A 26,862-nucleotide genomic window follows, 5' to 3' on the forward strand; every position below is an offset into this window, starting at 1 on the left:
AATGACCATCTTACCACTACCCCCTTGACTGTCGATGTTGTTATCATCACTGAATCCCCCACTATAAACATCTTGGGGGTTACCATTGACCAGAAACTCAACTGGACCCGTCACATAAACACAGTGGCTACAACAACAGGCCAGAGGCTAGGACTACATCAGCAAATAACTCACTTACTGGTTCCCCAAATCCTGTTCATCGTCTACAAGGCACAAGATAGGAGTGTGATGGAAAGCCCCTCGCTTGCCTAGATGAGTGCAGCCCCAACAAAACTGAAGAAGGTCCATCCAGAACAAAGCAGCAGTGTGTACTATCTACAAAATGCACTGAAGAAATTCACCAAGATCCTTAGATAACCTATCCATCTAGAAGCACAAGGGCAGCAAATATATAGGAACATCACCACCAGTAAGGTCCCCTCCAAACCACACACCATCCTGACTTGGAAATATATTGCTGTTCCTTCAGTGTCACTGGGTCAAAAGCTTGGAAATGTCTCCCTTCAAGCATTGTGGATCCACCTACAGCACGTGGACTGCAGCAGTTCAAGGAAGCAACTCACCACCACCTTCTCAAGGGGGACAGTTACGGACGGGCAGTAAATGCTAGGGCAGCCAACGCTGTCCACATCCCACAAGTGAATTTTTAAAAAAGGGACATTGAGGGTCAGTAGTAAAACGGAGTTGAAATACATGCTAGTTTCTGTATGTACTCACCTCCACCACTGAAAGAAACCTCAGATAGGTAACATTCCAAGAAAGAGTGGGTCAGGTTTGGTGAAAATGGAATCTGGATTCAGAAACATTTTAAAGGATCCATTAATCAACATTGGGAGATCGGGAGAATTGAATTCTGTTTTATGATGTTGTGTTGTTTGATTTTGAATGCCATTGATTGTTTTAGATTGCTGTGGTGGGATTTGTTACAACCATTTATTGTGAACAGTTTTCAAAGCAAGTGAACCTTTAATAAAAACAGTATGTTTTCAGCTTTGAACTTACAGCGTGAATCAGATAAGGAAAAGCCTCATGGAATAGCTATATAATTGTAATGATATTGAGTTAACACCATGTGGTGGGGATTTGCACTTTACTCAGTGACTTCTTCACTTGCAGAACAATGTTAACAGGCTGGAGGGGTCAGATAGCTGCCTCCTGTCCTCATAGACTCTGAGTGAATGGTCTGTTGTTGTCCCTGTGTAACAGAAATGAGGGACTGAGCTACTCCTCCTGTTTCCATGTTACAGACATAAGGAGAGCTGAATAACCTTCTCCCAGTCTTGTGTAACACATTGAAGTGGGAGTTAGGGGGTGTGGGGGGCGGTGGTGGTAAGTGAATGATTTTCTGTTCCTGTGTAATAGCCTCGAGGGGGCTGAATGACCTACTCCAAAAAAACAAACAATGCTGGAGATCACAGTGGATCAGGCAGCACCCATGGAGAGTGAGCAAGCTAACGTTTCTAGTCTAGATGACTCTTCATCAGAGCTGTGTGAAGTGTGATGGGGTCAGTATTTATGCTGTAGTAGTGGGGGAGAGTGCTGTTGAGAAAGGATATTAAATTGTGCGGATTAATGATTGGAATGTGAGAATGGCAGAACAATGGTGTAGCTAACTGCCAAACTGGAAAGGACAGATCATCCCACTGGAGGAGAAAGAGGACATGGTGACAGAGAATGCAGGAAGTAAAGCTAAAAGAAAGGGAAGGAATGGGAGTGGGTTATTAGTCTGAAGATGTTGAAAGCAATAATAAGTCCAGAACAGGTTCAGGCTGGGGGACTGAATGACCTTCCCCTGTTCCTGTGCAAAAGGATGAAGGGACTGAGTCGGCTGTACCTTTTTACAATATGTATTTCCAATCAGGTTACTGCTCTGGGATTGTGATGATCGAAGCTACAGCTTCTACATTGAAGTCTCCAACAACCAGCAGCAGTGGAGGATGGTGGCAGATCGTACAAAAGTTACGTGCAGGTCAGAATCATTCCCTGCTATTTTTCACAGTTTATCTTTTATGGTTCCCCTACTATTAGTAAATAAATTGGATGTTTCCACAAATACATTTAGAACAAATTGACAAACTAATCTGATTAAAAGGTGCAATAAACTCAGAAGTTTGAGTAGCCAACAATTCCTAATTTCATTAGTCGTGTGTTTGTATAGGCTGCCCATGATACAAGTGGGAAGCAGAAGTAACAGAATCTGCGTCATTGAGTCACATGACTCTCTCTAACGGAGTCAGGCTGGTGACCGTGAACCTATTGTCAATTGTCAGAAAAACCCATCTGGTTCACTAATGTCCTTTAGGGAAGGAAACTGCCATCCAGACCTGGTCTGGCCTACATGTGACTCCAGACCCACAGCAATGTGGTTGACTCTCAACTGCCTTCTGAAATGGCCCAGCAGGCATTCATTGTACCAATCACCAGAAAATCTCGAGAAAGAAATTAAATCAGATGGAACACCCAGTGTTGACCTATACACCAAGAAAGATAACATTTGGGGGCTAGTGCCAAAACTGGGAGAGCGGTCCCACAGACTAGTCAAGCAGCAGTCTGACTCTCAGAATTTTACCCTAAAGATAGTATCCCAGGCAACACTGTCAAAATCCCTGGGTACGTCCTGTACCTCTGGCAGGACTGACCCAGCAGAGGTGACAGCACAGCAGTATACATTCAGGAGGGTGTTGCCCTGGGAGTCCTCAATTACTCCCTATGCCACGTGCTAGTGAGGCCAGAAATAGGAACATAATCAGTTTCATGTATGCCTAAAGAGTTAGTACTAGAGGGAGGGCTTCAGATATCTTCCAGGGCAGGCGGGACCTACAGAAGAAGAACAGGTTGCATGTAACCTGGAGGGCAGGGAGAATTGCTAGTGCTGCTCAGCGGGGTTTAAAGTAGTGTGTTGGGTGGGGTGGGGGAGGCATTGGGAACAAGAGCAGAAGGTCAGCAAGTGGAGTGATTGAGGAGAATGTAGAGGTTAAGTCAAGTAAGTCCAACTAATCGGAAGAACAGTCAGGGCCAGATTAATGAACATGGTGGGACTGATGTTCTGAAGTGTATTTATCTTAATGCAAAGATTATAGCAGATAAGGCAGATGAGCTTGGAGCTTGAACTAATGCATGGAACTAAGATATGGTAGCCATTTCAGAATCTTGTTTAAGAGAAGGGCAGGACCGGCAGCCGGGTGTTGGAGGGTTTAGATGTTTCAGGCATGATAGAGATATATAAAAGGGGTTGTATTACTGATTAAGGACAATGTCACAGTTGTACAGAGGGAGGACATCTTGGAGGGCTCATTCAGTGAGGCCAGATGGATAAAACTCGGAGTAAGAAAGGTGAAATCACTATGATGGGGTTATATTACAGGCCTCCCAAAAGCCAGCAGGAGACAGAGGAACAGATGTGTAAACAGGTCATAGAAAGATGTAAAAATAATGAGGTCATTATATGTGGGTGGTTTTAATTTCCTGTGTATCAGCTGGGACTCCTTTAGTGCCAGAGGCTTAAATTGGGAAAAATTTGGTAAGTGCATCCAGGAGTGTTTAATGAAACAATTTTTAGATAAGTCCAACGCGAGAAGAAACCGTACAAGAACTTGTATTGGGGAATGAGTGTGGCCAGGTGATTGAAGTTTCAGTGGCTTGGGGTTAAGGAGCGTTTCTGCTCCACAGTAAATTTTAAGCTTGTTGTGGGTAAAGGTAAGACTAGCCCTTAGGTGAAAGTGCTAAACTGGGGGAAGGCTAATTTCAACAGATTAGACAGGAACTGGAGAAATGAGATTAGGAGCAGCTGTTTTGGGGGTAAATCCACATCTGATGTGGGAGTTGACCAGGACTAGCAAATTCCTGCGAGGGTAAAATATTAGGATGCATGATTTGGGAACCAAGGTGACAAGAGATATTGAAAGTTTAGTCAAAAAGAAAAAAAGAAGCATATGTAAGGTTTAGGAAACTGAAATCAGATAATGCCTTTGAGGAATGAAAAGGAAGAAGGAAAGAACTTAAACAAGAATTTGGAGAGCAGCAGGGGCCATGAAATATCCTTGTCAAGTAGGATTAAGGAGAATCCCAAGGCGTTTTACTGGGAGCAAGATGATAGCTCAGGAAAGACTAGGTCCATTCAAAGACAAAAGCTGGAATTTATGCATGGAACCAGAGGAAGTGGGTGAGGTCCTTAATGAATACTTTGCCTCGGTAGTCATGAAGGAGAAGAACATGGGTGCTGGTAAGATATGGGAAGGACATGTTAATATTCAGGGGCATGTCAATATTAAGAATGAGGTGTCAGATATCTTACAAAATATTGAGGTAGATGAGTCCCTAGGGACTGATGGGATCAATCCCAGGATACTGAGGGCAGTAAAAGAGGAGATTGCTGGGACCTTGACAAGAATTTTACATCCTCTTTAGCCGTAGGCAAGACCCCAGAAACCTGGAGAATAGTCAGTGTTGATCCTTGATAATACAGGAAGTCATAGGATGGCAGTGTGGTTAGCACTGCTACCTCACGGCACCAGGGACCCAGGTTTGATTCCAGCCTCGGGTGATGTCTGTGTGGGGTTTACACATTCTCACTGTGTGTGCATGGATTTCTTCCAATGCTCCAGGTTCCTCCCACTGACAAAAGGTGTGCAGGTTAGGTGGATTGGCCATGCTAAATTGCCCATAGTGTCAGAGGTTGTGCAGCCAGATGGGTTAGCCATAGCAAGTGTGGGGTTTCGGGGACATGGTTAGCTCTTCAGAAGGTTGGTGCAGACTCATCGGTCCGAATGGCCACTATCCGCACTGTAGAGATTCTATGTTCATAGGACAGAGAGCGTTACATCTGTGAAAGGTAATTTATTGGAGAAGGTTCTCAGTGTCAGGATTTACTTGCATTTCAAAAAGAATGGTCTTATTAGAGATAGAGCTGGGTATGTAAATATACATTTGTGCAGGGTAGGTCTCGTTTCAAATTTGATTGAGTGTTTTGGGGAAGTGACAAAGATAATTGATGAGAGTAGGGCAATGAACGTGGCCTACGTGGGCTTTAGTAAAACATTTGATAAGGAAGAAGGTAGCTTACATAAGGTGGAGGAAGCTAGGGTCAAGCTCAGCTAGAGAGGATTACATGCAGGCAAGGAAGGAGCTCAAAAATGGTCTGAGGAGAGCCAGGAGGGGGCACGAGAAAGGCTTGGCAGAAGGAATCCGGGAAAACACACAGGCATTTTACACTTACGTGAGGAATAAGAGAATGGTCAAAGAAAGAGTAGGGCCGATCAGGGATAGCATAGGGAACTTGTGTGTGGAGCCTGAGGAGGTAGGGGAAGCCCTAAATGAGTTTTTTGCTTCTGTCTTTACGAAAGAAACAAACTTTGTAGTGAATGAAACCTTTGAAGAGCAGGTGTGCATGCTGGAATGGATAGAGATAGAGGAAGCTGATGTGCTGAAAATTTTGTCAAACATTAAGATTGACAAGTCGCCAGGCCCGGATCAGATTTGTCCTCGGCTGCTTTGGGAAGCGAGAAATGCAATTGCTTCGCCACTTGCGAAGATCTTTGCATCCTCGCTCTCCACTGGAGTCGTACCTGAGGACTGGAGAGAGGCAAATGTAATTCCTCTCTTCAAGAAAGGAAATAGGGAAATTCCCGGCAATTATAGACCGGTAAGTCTCACGTCTGTCGTCTGCAAGGTGTTAGAAAAGATTCTGAGGGATAAGATTTATGACCATCTGGAAGAGCATGGCTTGATCAAATACAGTCAACACGGCTTTGTGAGGGGTAGGTCATGCCTTACAAACCTTATTGAGTTTTTTGAGGATGTGACTAGAAAAGTTGATGAGGGTCGAGCTGTGGATGTGGTGTATATGGACTTCAGTAAGGCATTTGATAAGGTTCCCCATGGTAGGCTCATTCAGAAGGTCAGGAGGAATGGGATACAGGGGAACTTAGCTGCTTGGATACAGAATTGGCTGGCCAACAGAAGACAGCGAGTGGTAGTAGAAGGAAAATATTCTGCCTGGAAGTCAGTGGTGAGTGGAGTTCCACAGGGCTCTGTCCTTGGGCCTCTACTGTTTGTAATTTTTATTAATGACTTGGACGAGGGGATTGAAGGATGGGTCAGCAAGTTTGCAGACGACACAAAGGTCGGAGGTGTTGTTGACAGTGTAGAGGGCTGTTGTAGGCTGCAGCGGGACATTGACAGGATGCAGAGATGGGCTGAGAGGTGGCAGATGGAGTTCAACCTGGATAAATGCGAGGTAATGCATTTTGGAAGGTCGAATTTGAAAGCTGAGTACAGGATTAAGGATAGGATTCTTGGCAGCGTGGAGGAACAGAGGGATCTTGGTGTGCAGATACATAGATCCCTTAAAATGGCCACCCAAGTGGACAGGGTTGTTAAGAAAGCATATGGTGTTTTGGCTTTCATTAACAGGGGGATTGAGTTTAAGAGTCGTGACATCTTGTTGCAGCTCTATAAAACTTTGGTTAGACCGCACTTGGAATACTGCATCCAGTTCTGGGCGCCCTATTATAGGAAAGATGTGGATGCTTTGGAGAGGGTTCAGAGGAGGTTTACCATATAGGAGGCATAGATAGAGTTGATAGCCAGAGACTATTTCCCAGGGCAGAAATGGCTAGCACGAGGGGTCATAGTTTTAAGCTGTTTGGAGGAAAGTATAGAGGGGATGTCAGAGGCAGGTTCTTTACGCAGAGAGTTGTGGGAGCATGGAATGCGTTGCCAGCAGCAGTTGTGGAAGCAAGGTCATTGGGGTCATTTAAGAGACTGCTGGACATGTATATGGTCACAGAAATTTGAGGGTGCATACATGAGGATCAATGGTCGGCACAACATTGTGGGCTGAAGGGCCTGTTCTGTGCTGTACTGTTCTATGTTTCTATGTTTCTATGTCCTTCATGGCAGTCTGATCTAGAAGAGTAAATCACGTGGGATGCATGGTGACTTTAAGTTGGGGACAAAATTAGCTTAGTCACAAAACACGGGAGGTCGATGACTAGTAGTGATCTGCAAGGATCAGTGCAATGACCTCTGTTGTTTACTATATATTAATGATTCAGATGAGAATAGAGATGGTCTGATAGATAAGTTTGTAAACAACACAAAAATTGGTGGAGTGTGGATTGTGAAGTAGATTCTCAAAAGATGAAGCTTGATAATTGGGCAGAGATATGGCAAATGGAGTTTAATCTAGTCAGTTGTGACTTGATGCTTTGCGGGAGTTAAATGTAATCGGAAAGTGTGCAGTAAATGGCAGGACCCTAAGTAGCACTGATATACAGAGGAACCAGGGGGATGGTATGCTTCCCTTCTTCAGTCAGGGCATTGAGTATAAAAGTTGGCAAGTCATATTGCAGCTGTATAAAACTCTAGTTAGGTCATATTTGGAGTATTGTATGCAGTTCTGGTTACCACACTGTTGGAAGGATATGGAGGGTGCAAAAGAGGTTAATCAAAGTGTTGCCTGGATTGAAGCAAATTAGCTACAAGGAGAGGTTGGACAGACTTAGGTTGTTATAGGCAGAGTGTTGGAGGCTGAGGGACAATTTGATATAAGTATATAAAGCCATGAGAGGCGTGGATAGACAGAGTCTTTTTCCCAGAGTGGAAAGTTCAAATAATAGGGGGCACAGGTTTAAAGCAGAAGGGGATAAGTTTAAGGAGATGTGCAAGGAAACCTTTTTACACAGGTAGATGCCTGGAAAGTGCTGCCGGGGAAGGTGGTCGAAGTAAATACGAAAGTACTATGTAGGAAGTTTTTAAACAGACACATGAACAGGTAGAGAATAGAGGGAGTCAATACAATGTGGAGCTGGAGGAACACAGCTAGTCAGGCAGCATCAGGAACAGGAAAGTCGATGTTTCAGGTTTACACCCTTCATCAGAACTGATAGAGGGATACAGACTAGGTGAGGGCAGATGGGGCTAGTTTAGAATGGCATCATGGTCAGTACAGAGATGGTGGGCTGAAAGGCTTGTTCCTATGCTGTTCTGTCCTATATTCTATCACCATGCCAAATGGAGTCTCAACAGATCTAGCAAGTCAACTCTCATATCTGTGACAAAAACAGAAGTTGCTGGAAAAGCTCAGCAGATCTGTGTTTTTTTAATTCAGAGTTAGCATTTTGGATCAGGTGGTACTGATGGTAGCTGGGAAAACGTCAGTTTATAAATATCTGTGAGGCACTGTGGGTCATCATCAGTAGCAGCATCGTACTCCAACACAATCTGCAACCTCATTGCCTGGTATATCCCACACCCTACTGTTACCATCAGGCCTATCTCAGTAGAGAGTGCGGGAAAGCTTGCCAAGAGGAACACCAGGAACATCTTAGAAAAAGGTGTCAACCTGGTGAAGCTACCAAAAGGACTACTTACATCTGAAACAACACTGCTGCCACCTTTATAAAGATGATGATTATTTATTCTTGCTGCTGCCTCAATATGTCTTGCCTCAGGTATTACAATCTTGTGCCAGCAAGACCTTGCATTCCCTGGAATCCATGTGTGATGTTAATTAAAGGCGAGAATGATCTTCAGCAAGTGATAAACATTCTCACCTTCAGAAAATCTCTCCCGGAGCTCAAACCTTGTCACATGGCTGCGTAACTGAGGGAAAACAAATCAGCGTAAAATTCCACATATCCCAACCATATTTGAACCCTTCTCTCAGTTTGAATTTTTGCACATTTCTCAGTGTTTGGCAGCTCATCTAATTCTGGTATTGCTGAAACCTATTACTCCTTCATTAAGAAAGCCTCCCAGTGTTTGTGTTAATTCTGTACTCCTGGTTAAATGCTTCTGTCCTCCATTTGTGTTTCCTTTGTTTTGTTTCCAGATCATGGCAAACAATCAGCTTTGAGTTGCAGCCGGTGGTGTTTATCAGGATTGTCGGGACCTATAACACAGCCAATGAGGTGTGATTTACAGACAAACATTTGGACTTTTCATTGAGTTTGCTTGAAGGGAAGGTCAGACTGGAGTTGTGTCAGAGAATTGCCTGACCAGATAGAACTACTACACATTGAGGAAAAACATGATATCTATACAGCACCTTTCAGGCCCACAGGACATGTTTAACCACTTTTCAACCAATACGGTGCTTTCAAAAGTAGTTGTTGTTTGTGTTGTAGGAAGTGCTACAAGTAATTTGGGCACAGTAAGCTCCCAATGCCAGAAATGCAACCAGATAAACTGGTTTTAATGATATTGATAGAGGGAGAAACATTGGCTCAGCACACCAGGGATGGCTTCCATGATCTTCTGTGAAAAAATTCCACTGGTTCTCTGCATCCATCTGCGAGGACGACGGGGTTTAATATATCCACAGTCACCTGCAGCTGTGCAGCATCCAACACCACTGCATGCTCCTTGAATTTTGTGCTAAATTCCAGGGATCCCAAAATCATATCACACGGGAGGCCATTGAGTCCATGCCGACTCTGTTGAGCAAGCAAGTCAGTCCCATTCCCCTGCTTTACCCGAACACCTAAAGAGGACAAACCAGAAATAAAATGAGAGGGACTAGAATGTGATTATAGTTAGGTACCAGTTTTCGACCAGCACAGACTTAATGGACCAAAAGTCTGCCTTTCATGCTGCAGACTTCTGTTATGAGGGGAGAGTTTGATAATGGATTGGAAACTAAGATAAAAGGAACTCCACATACATAGTGAAATGTTACCTGAGGATTGGTTAGGATATTTAGGACCCAAATGAAGATTTCTTGGTTGAAGAAGTCGTCAAGAGCACCAGTTACGTACTTTGCTGATGACATTAAACTTGAAAAAATTGTAAACTGTGAGGAGGACAGTGTGGCTTCGTGCACAAATTCCCTTTACAATCCTTGATCAGCCCAACTCTTTCTCTGGTCATTCTCTATTCCTCATGTACGTGTAAAAAGCCTTGGAGTTTTCCTTGATCCTATCTGCCAAGGTTTTCTCATGCCCCCTTATAGCTCTCCTAAGTCCTTTCTTCAGCTCCTTCCTGGATAACTTGTATCCCTCACAGCCTTTTCCATTCCTTGTTTCCTAAACCTTACATAAGCATCCTTCTTCCTCTTAACCAGTCGTTCGCCCTGTCTTGAGAACCAAGGCTCCCTCACTCGACCACATATTCCCTGCCTACTAGGGACAAACATATTGAGCACACACAGTATGCATTCCTTAAACAATCTCCACAATTCGGTGGTGCTCTTCCCTGAAAGCATCTGTTCCCATTTTATGTTACCCAGTTCTTGTCTAACTGAATTGTAATTACCCTTCCCCCAACTACAAACCTTACCCTGCTGTACGTACCCATCCTTTTCCATGACTGTTGCAAACAGAGTTATGATCGCTACCGACAAAATACTCTCCTACCAACAGGTTTAACACTTGGTCTGGTTCATTGCCAAGCACCAAATCCAAAGTGGCCTCTCCTCGTGTTGGCCTATCGATGTACTGTGTCAGGAATCCTTCCTGAACGCACCTGACAAAATCCACTCCATCTAAACTATTACAACTGAAAAGTTTCCAATCAATATTTGGAAAGTTGAAGTCACCCGTGACTACAACCCTGTGACTCCTGCACCTTTCCAGTATCTGCCTCCCAATCTGCTCCTCTACTTCTCTCCAACTGTTAGGGGGTCTATAAAAAGAAACCCCAATAAAGTGGCTGCTCCTTTCTTGTTCCTGACCTCAACCCAAACTGACTCTGCAGACATACCATTCTCGAACTGCCTTTCAGTAGCTGCTATACTCGCCCTTGCTAGCCCCGCCTCTTTCACCACTTTCCCTGTTTCTTTTAAAGCATCTAAATCCCAGAACTTCCAACAACCATTGCTGACCCTGAGTTACCCAAGTTTCTGTAATGGCCACAACATCGTAGTTCCAAGTATTAACCCATGCTGTTAGCTCATCCGCCTTATTTCTGATACTTCTGGCATTGAAGTATACACACCTCAAACTGTCCCTGTATCCACTATTACGCTCCATCGACTGGATTTCTTCATTAACAACCTCACTCCCTGTTGTGTCTGTTGGAAGCCTGAATACCTCATCCAGTTCCCCACCCTCTGCCAATCTAATTTAAACTATCCTGTACAGCTCGAACAAACCTCCCTCCCAGGATATTTGTGCCTTTCCGGTTCAGGTGCAACCCGTCCTTACTGTACAGGTCCCACCTTCTCCAGAATGTGCTCTAATTATCCACATAATGGAAGCCCTCCCTCCTACACCAGCCCTGTAGCCATGTGTTTAGCTGCACTCGCTCCCTATTTCTTACCTCATTATCACGTGACACTGGAAGTGATCCAAAGATAACTACCCAGTTTGGCCTGGACTTCAGCTTCCAACCTAACTCCCTGTACTTGTTTTTCGCATTCTCGGTCCTTTTTGTCCCTATGTCGTGATTGCTGGTTGCCCACCCTCCCCCTTAAAGATCTTGAAGACACGATCCAAGACGTCACGGACCCTGGCACCGGGAGGCAGCATACCACCCGTTCATCTCGTTCATGTCCACAGAACTGTCTGTCTGTGCCTCTTACTAATGGATTTCCCCACTACAATTGCTCTCCTATTCTCCCCCCTTCCCTTCTGTGCCACAGGACCAGGCTCAGTGACTGGGTCCTGTCTGCTATGGCCTTCCCTTGTAACCTAGTAACCTGTCACTATCTCTGAATAAACAGTTTGCATTCCCATCACCCTTTCCACCTATTTTTGTCTGTAAATTCTGTGGCAGTACATTCACTTCCTTCCTCCAAGTCGTTAAGAAATATTTTAAACAGATGTGGTCCCAGCACAGATCCCTGTGGAACCCTGGTGGTCGTTCGTTGCCAACCTGAGAAAGAACACCTTACCCCCACTCACTGTTTTCTGTCCATGAGCTAGTTCTCTATCCATGCCAATAGTGTGAATTCCAACACTGTGGGCTGTTATCTTATAACTTAACCCTTTGTGAGGTACCTTGTTGAAAGCTTTCTGGAATTCCAAATACAACACATCTATTGGTTCCCCACTACCCACTCTGGCCGAGACTTCCTCAAAAAAGATCTAATAAATTATTCAGACATGATTTCCCATTCATGACGCCATGCTGTCTGTTTAATTAAATTATGGTTTTCCGAGTTGCTTCATTAATAATTGATTCCAGCACAGTTCTAATAGATATTAGATATTAGGCTAATCGGTCTATACTTACCTGTTTTTTCTGAAGAAAGGACCCGACCCAAAACGTCAGCTTTCCTGTCCCTCTGATGCTGCTTGGCCTGCTTCTATATTACACTTAACTTCCTCAGTTAGACGTGGTCAGTTTATCTGTCTTTTAGAATCTTTGCTGATTACTGGGATATATTTTTGCTGAAAGTCGTGAATTAGCTCCTTAAATATCTGCCACTGCTTGTTTACTGTCATTCCTGTTAATCTATCCACCCAGTTCACTTTGGCTAACTCTGTCCTCATTGAATTGTAATTCTCTTTATTTAAGTTAAACACAGTTGTTTCTGACCTTAGTTTTTCACTCTCAAGCCGAACTTTAAATTCTATCATGTTATCATCACTACGTTCCAGGGATTGTTTATAGAGAACATAGAACAGTACAGCACAGAACAGGCCCTTCAGCCCACGATGTTGTGCTGACCATTGATCCTCATGTATGCACCCTCAAATTTCTGTGACCATGTGCATGTCCAGCAGTCTCTTAAATGAACCCAATGACCTTGCTTCCACAACTGCTGCTGGCAACGCATTCCATGCTCTCACAACTCTCTGTATAAAGAACTCGCCTCTGACATTCCCCTCTATACTTTCCTCCAACCAGCTTAAAACTATGACCCCTCCTGTTAGCCATTTCTGCCCTGGGAAATAGTCTCTCTGATCATTTATTAAGTCTGCCTCATTACCCATCACCAGATCCAGGACAGCCTGCTTCCTGTTTAGCCCCGTAGCATATTGTTCTAGGAAACAATCCCTAATGCCCTTTATAAGTTTATTGTTGCAGCTGCCCTTTCCAACTCAATTGACCCAATCAACATGAAGATTAATATCACCCATAATTATTGCTCAGATATTTTTACGGTCTCCTATTATTTGTTGATTTACAGTGTTCCCTACAGTGTCGCTATTGTTAGGCTCTCTACATTACTCCTACCAATGTCTTCCTTCCCTTACTGATTTGTACGTTCACCCACAAGGACTGTCCATCATCCGAGTCTCGATCGTCTCCCACAACTGTCTTCACTTCATCTCTTATTGACGGCGCTACCCCACCACCATGTCATTCCCGCCTGTGTCTCCGAAAGGTCAGGCATCCCTCAGTGTTCAATTTCCAGCTTTGATCTGGTAACCATGTTTCTATCAAGGCTATGAGATTAGATTCATTTGCCTCAATCTGGAACGCCACTTTGCCTGTCTTATTCTGAATGCTTCTTGTATTAAGATACAAAGCCTTCACATTTGTTCAGTTATTGAGTTTCCCTGTGCCTTTCTGTTTACTTGATGCAGTTTTCTAATAAATTTCGGCCCCATCATTAACCTGCAATCTTCCCACTACATTTGGTTTTTGGGTTTACCATGCAACTGAACCCATTTAGTTTAAAGTCCGATCTACAGCTGTAGTTCTGTGATTCACCAGGACTGTAGCCTCATCATAATTCGGGTGGAGTTGATCCCATCGGAACAGCTCCCTCCTTCCCCAGTGCTGGTGCCAGTGTCCCAAGAATTCAAACCCATTTCTCCCATGCCAATCTTTCACCTTTTACCTTCTGATGACCCTTTGCCAGTTAGCTCATGGCTTAGATAGTACTGTGGAGATTAGAACCTTAATTTACCCTTCATTGACCCCTGATTTATTCTGTAATCCACAGAACAGCTACTGCTAGGGAGTCTGCTCTTATCAATGTCTTATTTCCTTTTGCTCCCTCTTACCTCCATCCAAATGGATTCTACATCTTATAATTCAACAAGATTACTAATAAAGCTACCCCACCACCCGTTCCTTCCTACCTGTCCTCTCAAAATCACAGATGCCTGAATGTCTAATTCCCAGAATTGTTCTCCTTGTAACCATGCCTCCATAATGGCTATAACATCACACCTGCTAATCTGTGTAATCATTTATTTGTCCCAGAGAGTCTGTGCCAGTCTGTCTACACTAATTAGAACATTCTTCCAATTTCATCTGACTGAAAACGTTTGTTCTCAAATACCCTTTAAACCTCCTGCCTTGTTGCAGACCTTCAACTAAGGAGTACATCTGCTTTCTGTCCATAGCCCTCGTGGTCTGAAACACCTTGATCATGTCCCTCCTTAACCTTCTCTTCTCCAGAGATCAATCTGTGTTTATCCAGTCTGTCTTCTCGACCCGAAACTTCAGCGTTCCTGCTCCTCTGATGCTGCTTGGTCTGCTGTGTTCATCCAGCTCCACACCTTGTTATGTCTGTTTTCCCACCTATACTACTTCATTCCAGGCAACATCCCTTGGTAAATCTCCTCTGCACCCCCCTCCAGTGCAATCCCATCCTTCCTATAGTGTGGAGACCAGAACTGCACACAGCTATGGCCTGACTGAAGTTATATTCTGAATACTGTGAATATTCAATTTAAAATCAATTAGTTTTGCCTTGTTACCTTTTTGTTCCTTCTTTGTTACAAGTGTGCACTCTATCTTTTCCTGTCCCACTCTCAGTATCATTGTCTAAATACCTGTACTGTAATGCTGCCATATTCTCTTGGTTTATGACCCTACTATTCCTCTATCCTGGCCCTGCCCTACTCTCCCCCATTAAAGCTTAAAGTCCTATCTCCAGTTTTAGTTATTTGACTGACCTGCTGTGCCTCCAGCTGTACATTTTATTGACCCCAACAGAATAGCTCCCTTCCACCATAATACTGGTGCCAGTGCCTCAAAAGCTTTCAGTTACCTAGCCTCCACAACTTCCTCAGGTAGAGAATTCCAGCCAACCACTACCCTCTGGGAGAAGAAATTCTTTCACTTCTCAGTTTTAAATTATTTTTAAAACATTCATTCCTGGGATGTAGGCATTGCTGGTTGGGCAAGAATTTATCGCCCATCCATTAATTCTGCCATGGTGTGCCCTAGTCTGAGATACTGCTGCTCATGAAACATCTTAATTTCTACCTCAGAATCTTATATGTTTCAAACATCACCTCTCATTCTCCTGAACTCTACTGATCAAATGCCTAACCTGTTTAGCCATTCTTGACAAATCAACTCTTTCATCACAGCAATCATCTGAGAGAATCTCTATTGGACAGCCTCCAATGCCAGTATATTCTTTCTTAAACAAAAGCAGGGGGTTTTACTAAAACTGTACAAGGCATAGGCCAGTCCATGACTAGAATATTGTGAACTGTTTTATGCTCCTCATTTGGAGGTAGTCCAGAGAATGTTTCCGACATGTCCATCCTAGACTTCCTCCAGTGCCACAATGATACCACCCGAAAACTGGAGAAAGTGCACTTCATATTTCGCCTGGGAACCCCACAACCCAATTATCTCAATGTGGACTTTACAAGCTTCAAAATCTCCCCACCAACCAGTGGTAGATATAGCCCGGACACCACAATCAGCTGCTGCCATATTTGAAAGGACTTGACAGGGTAGATGTGGAGAGGTTGTTACCCCTTCTGGAAAAGTGTAGAACCAGAAGGCATAAGCTCAGAATAAAGGGTTGCATACTTAAGACTAATGAAGAGAAAATTCTTTTCAGAGCGAGTGAATCTGTGGAATTCCTTCGCTCAGTGAGCTGTCAAGGCTATGTTATTAAGTATGGTGGGCTGAGCTAGGCAGCTTTTCGTTCCGGAAAGGAATCAGGTGTAATGGGGAAAAGGCAGGGAAGTAGGGTTGAAGGTTACTGGATCAGTTGTGGTCTCATTGAATCACAGAGCAGACTTGAAGGGCTGAATGGCCTACTTCTGCCCCTGTGTCTTATGATCTTAAATACAAGGACTGAAAGTGTTCCAGATGAGGGCTCACCAGCACCCTGTATGTTGTAATTAGACTTCCCTGTTTTAAAACTCTAAACCCTGAAGCATTAAAGGCCAAAATTCTATTTGCCTTCTTAATTACTTGCTACACCTGCAAGCAAACATTTTTGTGTAAAGTTTCATACACAATGCACCCAGATCCCTCTATACTACACTATTTTGGAGTATCTCTCTCTTGAAGTAATAATCTGCCTTCTGATTCTTTTTAGCAAAGTGCATGACTTCATTATCACTCCATTCAATTCCAGTTGCCAAGTTTTTTTCCCTCTAGCTCAGCCTATCTATATCCCCTTGCAGATTCCTTATATCCTCATCAGAACATGTAGTACATAACGCTGTGCCCCTGCTCCAAATCATTAATATAGATGGTAAATAATTGATACCCTAAGATTGGCCCATGTGGCACTCCACCAGTTGTGACATTCCAACTTCAGAAAGATGGGTTATTCTAAACCCTGCCTTCTGTGTGTTAACCAATTGATACTAATACATTATCTTAATACTATGAGGTTTTCAATCTTGTGCAGTAATCTTTTATGTCATTCCTTGTCAAATACATTCTAAAAATCTAAATGCGTTATATCCTATATTATTGTCCTTTTTTTGAATCAAAAACTGCAACTTCCCCTCCACAGTGATCAAAAATGCCCTCGACCGTGTCTCCAGCATTTCCGGCAACTCATCCCTCACACTCCCTATCCGCAATAATAACCAAAACAGAATCCCTCTCGTCCTCACGACCCGCCCCACCAACCTCCAAATCCAACGCTTCATCCTCCAACATTTCCGCCATCTGCAATCCGACCCCACCACCAAAGACATTTTTTTCTCCCCACCCTTATGCGCTTTCCAGAGGGACCACTCTCTCCATGACTCCCTTGCCCGCTCCACACTCCCCTCCAGTCCCACCACACCTGGCACTTTTCCCTGCAACTGAAGCAAGTGCTACACCTGCCCCAAGATCTCCTCCTCACCCCGATCCCTGGCCCTAGGAAGACTTCTCACATCAAGCAGAGGTTCACCTGCACATCTGCCAATGTGGTATATTGTATCCATTGTACCCGTTGTGGCCTCCTCTACGTCAGGGAAACCAAGCGGATGCTTGGGAACCGCTTTGCAGAACACCTCCGCTCGGTTCATGATAAACAACTGCACCTCCCAGTCGCAAACCATTGCAATTCCACCCCCCAACTCCCCATTCCTTGGACGACATGTCCATCCTGGGCCTCCTGCAGTGCCACAATGACACCACCCAGAAGATGCAGGAACAGCACCTCATATTTCACTTTGATGCCCTTGGGCTGCAGGATGTGGGCTTCACAAGTTTCAAAATCTTCCCTCCCCCAACCACATGCCAAAACCAGCCCAGGTAATTCCCGCCTCTCTAACCATTCCTCCCACCTCAAGCACCACCCCCATTTCCTACCCACTAACCTCATCTCCCCCCCCCCCCCCCCCCCCCCAAACCGGTCTGTCCTGCCTGGACTGACCTATCCCCTCCCTAACTCCCCACCTACACTCACCTTCACTGGCTCTAACCCCGCCTCTTTGACCTGTCTGTCTCCTCTTCACCTATCTTCTCCTCTATCCGCCTCCCCCTGTCTCCCTATTTATTTCAGAATCCCCCTCCCCTCCCCCCATTTTGGAAGAAAGGTCCCGACCCGAAACGTCAAGCTTTCCTGCTCCTATGATGCTGCCTGGCCTGCTGTGTTCATCCAGCTTCACACCGTGTTATCTCACATTATATCCTGTGGTTGACTCTCCACTACCCCCACGCAAGTGGGATGGGCAATAAATGCTGCCTAACAGTGACACCCTCATCCTGTGAATGAATAAAGAAAAAAAATCTGCTGGTGCCCCATTATCAAAACTGCTTGTTATATCCTCAAGGAGCTCTAGAAAATTTGTCAAACGTGGTTTCCCTTTCACTAAACCAGATTGATTCTGATTGTGTTAAGCTTTTCCAAATGCTTCACATCTTTTCTGTAATGTGGCACGCACAACTGTACACAGTACTCCAACTGAAGTCTAATAAGTGGCTTACACAAGTTCAACATCACTTCCTTGCTCTTGCCACTATTAATAAAGCCAAAGCCATTGTATGCTTTATTAACTGCTCTCCGTATTCTCTACTACCTTCATTGATCTGTGCACATATCCACCCATGTCCCACTGCTCCTGCACCTACTTTAGAATTGACTACCAACGTTCTTCTGACCAGAGTGCTTCACCTTACACTTCTCTGCAGTGAACCTCATCTGTTACCTATCCACTCACTCCACCAATGTGTCACTGTCTTTTTCAAAGTTCCACACTGTTCTCCTCACAATTTACAATTCTTCTAAGTTTAATGTCATCTGTAAACTTTGAAATTGTCTCCTGCACAGCAAGATCCAGATCATTATTTCAGGAAAGCCAGGGGCCCCAATATTGATCCCTTAGGGAACTCCATGACAAATGTTCCTCCAAACCGAAAAAATATCCATTAGCCGTTACTCTGTTCCCTAACCCTCAGCCAATGGTGTATCCATATTAAAACCATGACCTATACCTTTCCTCACTGGTTTGTTCTGCAGCAGTTTATCAAACTCTTTCTGGAAATCCATGTGCACGACCATATCAAGCATCACCTTCATCAAGCCTATCTGTTACCTCTTCACAATACTCCAGCAAGTTAATGAAAGACAGTTTTCCTTTGAGAAATCCACACCGACTCTTCCTAATCAAGCCATCTTTTCCCGTGTGATTCCTGACTCTATCCGGGATAATTGTTTCCGGCAGTTTCTCCACAGCCAAAGTTAATCTATAGTTGTTGATATTATCCTTACAACCTTTCTTGACAAATTGTTTTAGATTAAAATGATTGGCCTTTAATGTAATCAGAAAAGATAGTGGATGATTGAAGGGTTTTACAAATCATAACATGGCTTTATAATAAACTCATTGGAATTTGCAGAAGGAATAGGCCATTCAGCCCCTTGAGCCTTCTCCAACATTCAGTAAAACCATGGCTGATTTGATTATCAAATCGGCAAATAGCTGTCAAGTAATTAATAAAAAGGAAGTAAATAAAAGCAGTGTGAGGGAGGGAAGTGGTATTCAATCATTTCTCTCATTTCCACAACGAGCTAATATGACCAAAATAAAAGTATCGATAATATCAAAGAACATGTGTGACACTGCAATCCTGTGCTGTCGTATAACCTTTATGTGCTTTCCTATTGTAGACAGTTGGGTGGCACATTTTTTGAAAGATTGCATAGTTAATCTGATAACCAGGCAAGTTCCTTTGCACACAGATTTAAGGTCTCGGTTAAAACATCCAGACTCTTCATTCAGGAGGCACGTAAGACAGGATTAGAATTACAATTCTAACCGTCATTTCCTACTCTAGGTATTCCATTGTGTGCACTTTGAATGTCCAGCACAAAAGAATGCCCACCAGGAGCCAAGTGCAGACCCATCAGGAGCAAGTGCTGAACCAGGCTATAGATCTGGAACGCCAACTCGGTCTGTCCCGAACCCAAGCGACAGAATGCAGTTCAGCCACTGAGTTTTGGAGGATGGCTGTTATCATTCTTGATTATCACCTTAAGTACATTGAGGCTGTTTCCAATCAAGGTGAATTCTGGACATGCACATCCTTGTTTTTGCCCATATTGTACTACATAGCAACGTTGGTCAACCCTGACTATATGTTGAACATGTCTGTTCAGACCATTTCCTACTCGTTGTGTAATCAGTGCACTACAAATTGTGACGTCAAGATCACCTAACCCGTGTGTCGGAGGAAAAGGGATGAGACTCCTGTTCCCAGTCATGAAGTTTACATCGTCAGAGATGTAACAACTTACTGCAGAGACTGAAACTGATTCCGTCTCAGGCCAGTGTGCAATTCTTCTGCGGCTGTGCAGTGTCGAAGAGGAAAGATTTCTCACACTGTGTCAGTGGAGAATTCAATCGACCCAGTGTTACAGGAATGGACTAATGATTACTGCAAGCATGAGCCTGAGGACTAAATTACAACTCTCCCACGCTGACTATAGGAAATTCAGAGACTGCTGCCTGAATCTTTAAAGAGTTTAACATTTCTTAGTCTCACTCGTTTACCAAACACTCTTTCATACCAGCTCCTGTTTTATCCAGTTAATAATTAAATGTTGGGAATTGGACACGTTCACTGACCCAGTCAAGCAAGTCGGGATCTGGCTGAAGATGAGCTGCTTTCTTTCAAATTGTTGAACTTGGGTTTAATTTAAGACACTGATGTGTCATTTTGGTGAATAATTGCTGATGAGGCATGACTGCACATGGTGTCAGTGTTATTGTCCAGGATAATTTGGCCCATGTGCTAGTCTATGAACTGTTTTTATGTTTTGTAAAGAGTACCAAATCTTCCCATTGAGCTTTGGGGTCATTGTGAAATATGAGCTATTTGAAGTTATTTGAATTCCCACCAAGTCAGTGCTGTGACAAGGGCACGAATATCACAGTCATGTTCTGTCCTGAGCTTGGGCACTGCCAACATATTGAACTTGTAAAAATATCTGGCCACTGCATTCATTCAAATAGTGCCGTGTTCATTGGCAAGTTCTGATATAGAGTAGCAAATTTTAAAAAATGTATTTCTTGTCTATTCAGTGGGACTATCCTAATAAAAATACATGAAGGCTAGATAGCATCTTGCATCTTATTGAAATGTAATGCTTTTGTACTAGAGCTACAGTAGTTGTATCTCTCTGCCCTGAAATTGGCAGCATCCGTGTGTCATAACTGCACAATTGGACCTGGAATAGCACAATGCAAGAAGCTATTTGGTCCATCTTGCCTGTTCCAGTTTTTGAAAATGTTCTCTAATTAGTCCATGTGGTATCAGTAAGAGTGACCACCACACAGTCCCTGTGGAGACAAAGTTCTGTCTTCACTTTTGTATTATGCTCTGTCGTATCATGTGGCATACATTGGCCATTACTGGCTGACAAGTATGATTGACCATTGAGGAGATTCCGTGTCACTGGCCCTGGGCGCTGTGGGCCATTGACAGCAGCAGGATTGTACTCCAGCACAATCTGTAACCTCATGGCCTGGCATATCCCCCACTCAACCAGGACCATCAAGCCAGGGGATCAACCATGGTTCAATGGAGACTGCAGGAGGGAAGGCCAGGAGCAGCACCAGGCTATACCTGAAGATGAGGTATCAACCTGATGAAGCCACCAAACAAGACTAGCTGCGCACCAAACAGTGAAAGCAGCAAGTGACAGACAGAGCTAAGCGATCCCACAACCAGTGGATCAGATCTAACTCTGCAGCCCTGCAACATCCAGTTGTGAATGGTGGTGGGCAATTAAACAACTCACTGGAGGAGAAGGCTCCCCATCTTTATCCTCATTGATGGAAGAGCCCAGCACATCAGTGAAAAAGGTAAGGCTGAAGCATTCGCAGCGATTTTCAGCCAGAAGTGCTGAGTGGATGATCTATCTCAGCCTCCTCCAGTGGTTCCCACCTTACAGATACCAGTCTTCAGCCAATTCCAATCATTCACTTGACATCAAGAAACGGTTGTAGACACTAGAAATTACAAAGACTATGGACCCTGACAATGTCCCGGCAATAGTATTGAAGTTTTATGCTCTGGAGCTTGCCACTTCTGTAGCCAAGCTCTTCCAGTCCAGTTACAACACCGGTACTTACCCAACAATGTGGAAAATTGCCCAGGTATGTCCTGTACACAAAACGCAGGACAAATCCAACCCGGCCAATTCCCATCCCATCAGTCTCCTCTCGACCATCAGTAAAGTGATGGAAGGTGTCAGTAACAGTGCTATCAGGCAGCTCCTGCTCAGCAATAACCTGCTCAGTGACATCCAGTTTGTGTTCCACCAGGACCACTCAGCTCCTGATCTCATTACAGCGTTGGTTCAAACATGGACCAAAGAGCTGAATTCCAGAAATGAGGAAGAGTGACAGCCCTTGACATCAAGAACAAAGAAAATTACAGCACAGGAACAGGCCCTTTGGCCCTCCAAGCCTGTGCCAACCCAGATCCTCTGCCTAAAGCTGTCATCCTGTATTTTCTAAGGGTCTGTATCCCTTTGCTCCCTGCCTATCCATGTACCTGTCCAGATATATCTTAAAAGACACTATCGTGTCTGCGTCTACCACCTCCACTGGCAACGCGTTGCAGGCACCCACCGCCCTCTGTGTAAAGAACTTTCCACGCATATCTCCCTTAAACTTTCCTCCTCTCACTTTGAACTCATGACCCCTAATAATTGAGTCCCACACTCTGGGAAAAAGCTTCTTGCTACCCACCCTGTCTATACCCCTCATGATTGTGTAGACCTCAATCAGGTCCCCCCTCAATCTCCGTCTTTCTAATGAAAATAATCCTCATCTATTCAACCTCTCTTCATAGCTAGCACCCTCCATACCAGGCAACATCCTGGTGACCTTCTCTGCACCCTCTCCAAAGCATCCACATCCTTTTGGTAATGTGGCGACCAGAACTGTACACTGTACTCCAAATGTGGCCGAAGCAAAGTCCGATACAACTGCAACATAGAACATAGAACGGTACAGCACAGAACAGGCCCTTCAGCCCACAATGTTGTGCCGACCATTGATCCTCATGTATGCACCCTCAAATTTCTGTGACCATATGCATGTCCAACAGTCTCTTAAATGACCCCAATGACCTTGCTTCCACAACTGCTGCTGGCAACGCATTCCATGCTCTCACAACTCTCTGTGTAAAGAACCTGCCTCTGACATCCCCTCTATACTTTCCTCCAACCAGCTTAAAACTATGAGCCCTCGTGTTAGCCATTTCTGCCCTGGGAAATAGTCTCTGGCTATCAACTCTATCTATGCCTCTCATATCTTATATATCTCAATTAGGTCCCCTCTCCTCCTCCATTTCTCCAATGAAAAAAGTCCGAGCTCAGTCAACCTCTCTTCATAAGATAAGCCCTTCGGTCCAGGCAGCATCCTGGTAAACCTCCTCTGAACCCTCTCCAAAGCATTGTTTGTCACCCCACAGCAGATGGACTGCAGCTGTTCGAGAAGGTCTCTCACCACCACCTTCCCAAGGCCAATGCTGGCCAGCATTCCATTTGCCTTCCCTATTACCCACTGAATGTTGTGGTTCATGCATGAGTACTCCAAAATTCCTCTGGTCTATAGCTTTCTGCAGTCTTGCTCCAATTTTTTAAATATCAGCTCTTCTACAGCATCCTCACAGCATTTATCCTGGCAAACTACTTAAGAATTGAGAGATAATGGGAACTGCAGATGCTGGAGAATTCCAAGATAATAAAATGTGAGGCTGGATGAACACAGCAGGCCAAGCAGCATCTCAGGAGCACAAAAGCTGACGTTTCGGGCCTAGACCCTTCATCAGAGAGGTCTCTGATGAAGGGTCTAGGCCCGAAACGTCAGCTTTTGTGCTCCTGAGATGCTGCTTGGCCTGCTGTGTTCATCCAGCCTCACATTTTATTATCTTATTTACTTAAGAATTGAATCTGTTTCAATGAGATTGCTTCTCATTCTTCTAAACTTCAGTGACTAGATTCCCAACCTGTTTAACCTTTGCTTTTAAGACAGTCCCTCCATACCAGGGATTATCCTAGTGAACGTTCTGTGAATTGCCTCGATTACAATGATACCTTCCCTTGAGTAAGTGGGCCAAAACTGCACTCAATACTTCAGAGGTAATGTCACCAGCACCTTGAACATTTGCAGTAAGACTTCATTTTCCTTGTACTCCAACCCCATTGAAATAAGGGCCAACATCCCATAAACCTTCCTGATTACTTTCTGTACCCTATTTTATTTATATGCCTCAGTTTGCTGGTGTGGTTGGTATTACTTTTGGTTCTGAAAAATACAGAGCGCGACAGAACACCAACACTTCGCTGGAGGCGCTCTGATGATACTACTGAGCAGGGTAATGAAACATCTGCAGTCAAACACACCAGCTCACTCAGCAAGTCTACAACCTCTTCCCAACTCATTAAAATCCTGTGCTTTTGTTCTCCTTTCCAAAATGAACAGTTTCATTTTTTTCCAATGTTATACTCCATTTACCAACTTATTGCCTGCTTATCTATGCTATTAATATTTCTCTGTAAACTGTTTGTATCTCCATTACAACTTGAATTTCTACCTATATTTGTGTCAACTGCAGGTTTGGGATAGGATGCATTCACTTCCTTCCACCAGTTCATTAATACTTATTGTAAACAGATGTGGTCCCAGCACTGATCCCTGTGGAACCCACTGGTTACTGGTCACCAACCGTAAAAGATATCCTTTATCGCAGCTCATTGTTTCCTTCCATTAGCCAAGTCTGTACCTAAACCAATAAACTACCTCCAACACTGTGGGCTGTTATGGTTTAACCTTTTGTCACGTATCTTATGGAATGTCTTCTGAAAGTCTAAAGATAATGCATCTACAGGTTACCCTAGATCCATTCGAGTTGAAATTTCCTCAAAAAACTCTTACAAGTTAGCCAGACATGATTTCCTTTTCATACTGACTGCATGATTGGATTATGATTTTCCAAATGTTCTGCTGTTAATTCTTTCACACTTGATTCTAAAACTTTTCCAATAATAGATGTTAGTCTAATCGGCTGATAGTTACTCGCTTTTACCTCCTTCCCTTTTTGAATAGGCATGCTTATTGCCATTTTCCAATCATCTGGCATTTCCTCAGAGTCCAAGGAATTTTGGATCTTTGCGCCCAGCATCTCTGTTGATACCTCTTTTAAGATCGTAGGAGGCAGAGGACCATTATTTCCGTTAGTTTGTTTAAGAACGTAGAACAGTACAGCACAGTACAGGCCCTTCGGCCCACGATGTTGTGCCAACCTATTATCCTACTAAGATCAAACTATCCTGCATACACTACATTTTACTATCCTCCATGTGCATACCCAGGTTGATAGAGCTGTTAAGAAGGCTTACGGTATGTTAGGTTTTATTGGTAGAGGGATTGAGTTCCGGAGCCGTGATGTCATGCTGCAACTGTACAAAATGCTAGTGCGGCCTCATTTGGAATATTGCGTGCAGTTCTGGTCACCCCCTTACAGGAAGGATGTGGAAGCATTGGAAAGGGTGCAGAGGAGATTTACCAGGATGTTGCCTGGTCTGGAGCGCAGGCCCTATGAAGAAAGGCTGAGGGACTTGGGTCTGTTCTCATTGGAGAGAAGAAGGCTAAGAGGGGATTTAATAGAAACATACAAGATGATCAGAGGATTAGATAGGGTGTACAGTGAGAGTCTTTTTCCGAGGATGATGACTTCAGCTCGTACAAGGGGGCATAGCTACAAATTGAGGGGTGATGGATTTCAGGCAGATGTCAGATGCAGGTTCTTTACTCAGAGAGTGGTAAGGGCGTGGAATGCCCTGCCTGCCAATGTAGTTAACTCAGCCACATTAGGGGCATTTAAACAGTCCTTGGATAAGCAGATGGATAATGATGGGATAGTGCAGGGGGAGGGGCTTAGATTAGTTCATGATGGAGGGCCAAGTAAACTTAATCCCCTAAAAAATGATCCTGGGGAGGCAGGTTTGGGGAACAAGGAAATTGCAGGGTAATTAAACAGATATTTTGCATCAGTCTCATGGTGGAATGTATTTCAAACATCCCAATAATACTAAAGAATACTGAAACGGAGAAACATCGAGGGCCGAAGGGCCTGTTCTGCACTGTATTGTTCTATGTTCTATGTTCTACCCAACAGTCACTTAAAAGTCTCTAAAGTATCTGACTCCACTACCACTGCTGGCAGTGCATTCGACACACCCACCACGCTTTTAAATAAGACTTCTGAATCAATGGTGATGATACTTAGTTCGTGAGTTTTGAGGAGATTTGCAGCTCAGGTTGAGGTTCTGGATGTGAGTTTGCTCGCTGAGCTGGAAGGTTAGTTTTCGGACATTTCGTCATCATTCTAGATAACATCATTAGTGAGCCTCCGGTGAAGTCGTCATTGGATAAGCATATGGATGTACATGGAATAGTGTACGTTAGATGGACTTGAGATCGGTATGACAGGTCGACACAACACCGAGGGCCGAAGGGCCTGTACGGTGCTGTAATGTTCTATGTTCTATGGGACACACATCCATCCTAGGACAAGCCAAACAGAGACATGCACGAGAATTCCTAGAAGCTTGGCATTCCAACCGGAACTCCATCAACAAACACATTGATTTGGAGCCCATCTACCATCCTCTGAGAAAAAGAACAGGAAATGACATCACCAGTGCAGGAAATGACATCACCAACCCAAGGAAACCTAACCAGATAAATAGAAAGCGGGACATAACACCAGCGCTTCGTCAGAGGCTCACTGATGATGTTACCTAGAATGGTGACGAAATGTCTGAAAACTAACCTTCCAGCTCAGCAAGCAAACTCACACCCACTTAGTTCTGTTTCAGTATTCTTTAGTATTAATGGGATGTTTGAAATACATTCCACCATGAGACTGATGCAAAATATCTGTTTAATTATCCTGCAATTTCCTTGTTCCCCAAAACTGCCTCCCCAGGATCATTTTTTAGTGGATTAAGTTTACTTGGCCCTCCATCTTCCTTTTTAATTGCTTAAAGAAATCCTCAGTGTCAGTTTTTTATATTCCTCACTAGTTTACCCTCATAGTTTATTTTCTCAGTCACTATTACCTTTTTTGACTTCCTGTACTTGACTCTGAATTTAACCCAGTTTTCTGGCCATCACAGACTTTTCCCTCAGTATATGCTTTTCTTTCAACTTCATACTCTTCTTAACTTGCTCAGGCAGCCATATTCAGATTATCCATTTCTTAAAATCTTTCCACCTTACTGGATTTTTTACGTTGAAGCTCATG

The 26,862-nt window shown here is 43.9% G+C and overlaps 1 protein-coding gene across 4 annotated transcripts in view; it reads left to right on the forward strand.

The window, feature by feature from the left end:
• Positions 1 to 22,999, forward strand: part of btbd9 (BTB (POZ) domain containing 9) — a 153,770-nt gene extending 130,771 nt beyond the window's left edge. For 3 of the 4 annotated variants that reach the window (XM_059645062.1, XM_059645061.1, XM_059645064.1), the window contains 3 exons: positions 1,862 to 1,969; positions 8,834 to 8,912; positions 19,375 to 22,999. In XM_059645062.1, the coding sequence (XP_059501045.1) occupies positions 1,862 to 1,969; positions 8,834 to 8,912; positions 19,375 to 19,756 (569 nt within the window). In that variant the 3' untranslated portion in view covers positions 19,757 to 22,999. The remainder of the gene's footprint in view (positions 1 to 1,861; positions 1,970 to 8,833; positions 8,913 to 19,374) is intronic. The other variant, XM_059645063.1, reaches the window with a different exon arrangement.
• The last annotated feature ends 3,863 nt before the right edge of the window (positions 23,000 to 26,862 follow it).

Source organism: Stegostoma tigrinum, chromosome 4 (genome assembly GCF_030684315.1).
Source record: "Stegostoma tigrinum isolate sSteTig4 chromosome 4, sSteTig4.hap1, whole genome shotgun sequence".
In the NCBI taxonomy this organism is placed as follows: Eukaryota; Metazoa; Chordata; class Chondrichthyes; order Orectolobiformes; family Stegostomatidae; genus Stegostoma; species Stegostoma tigrinum.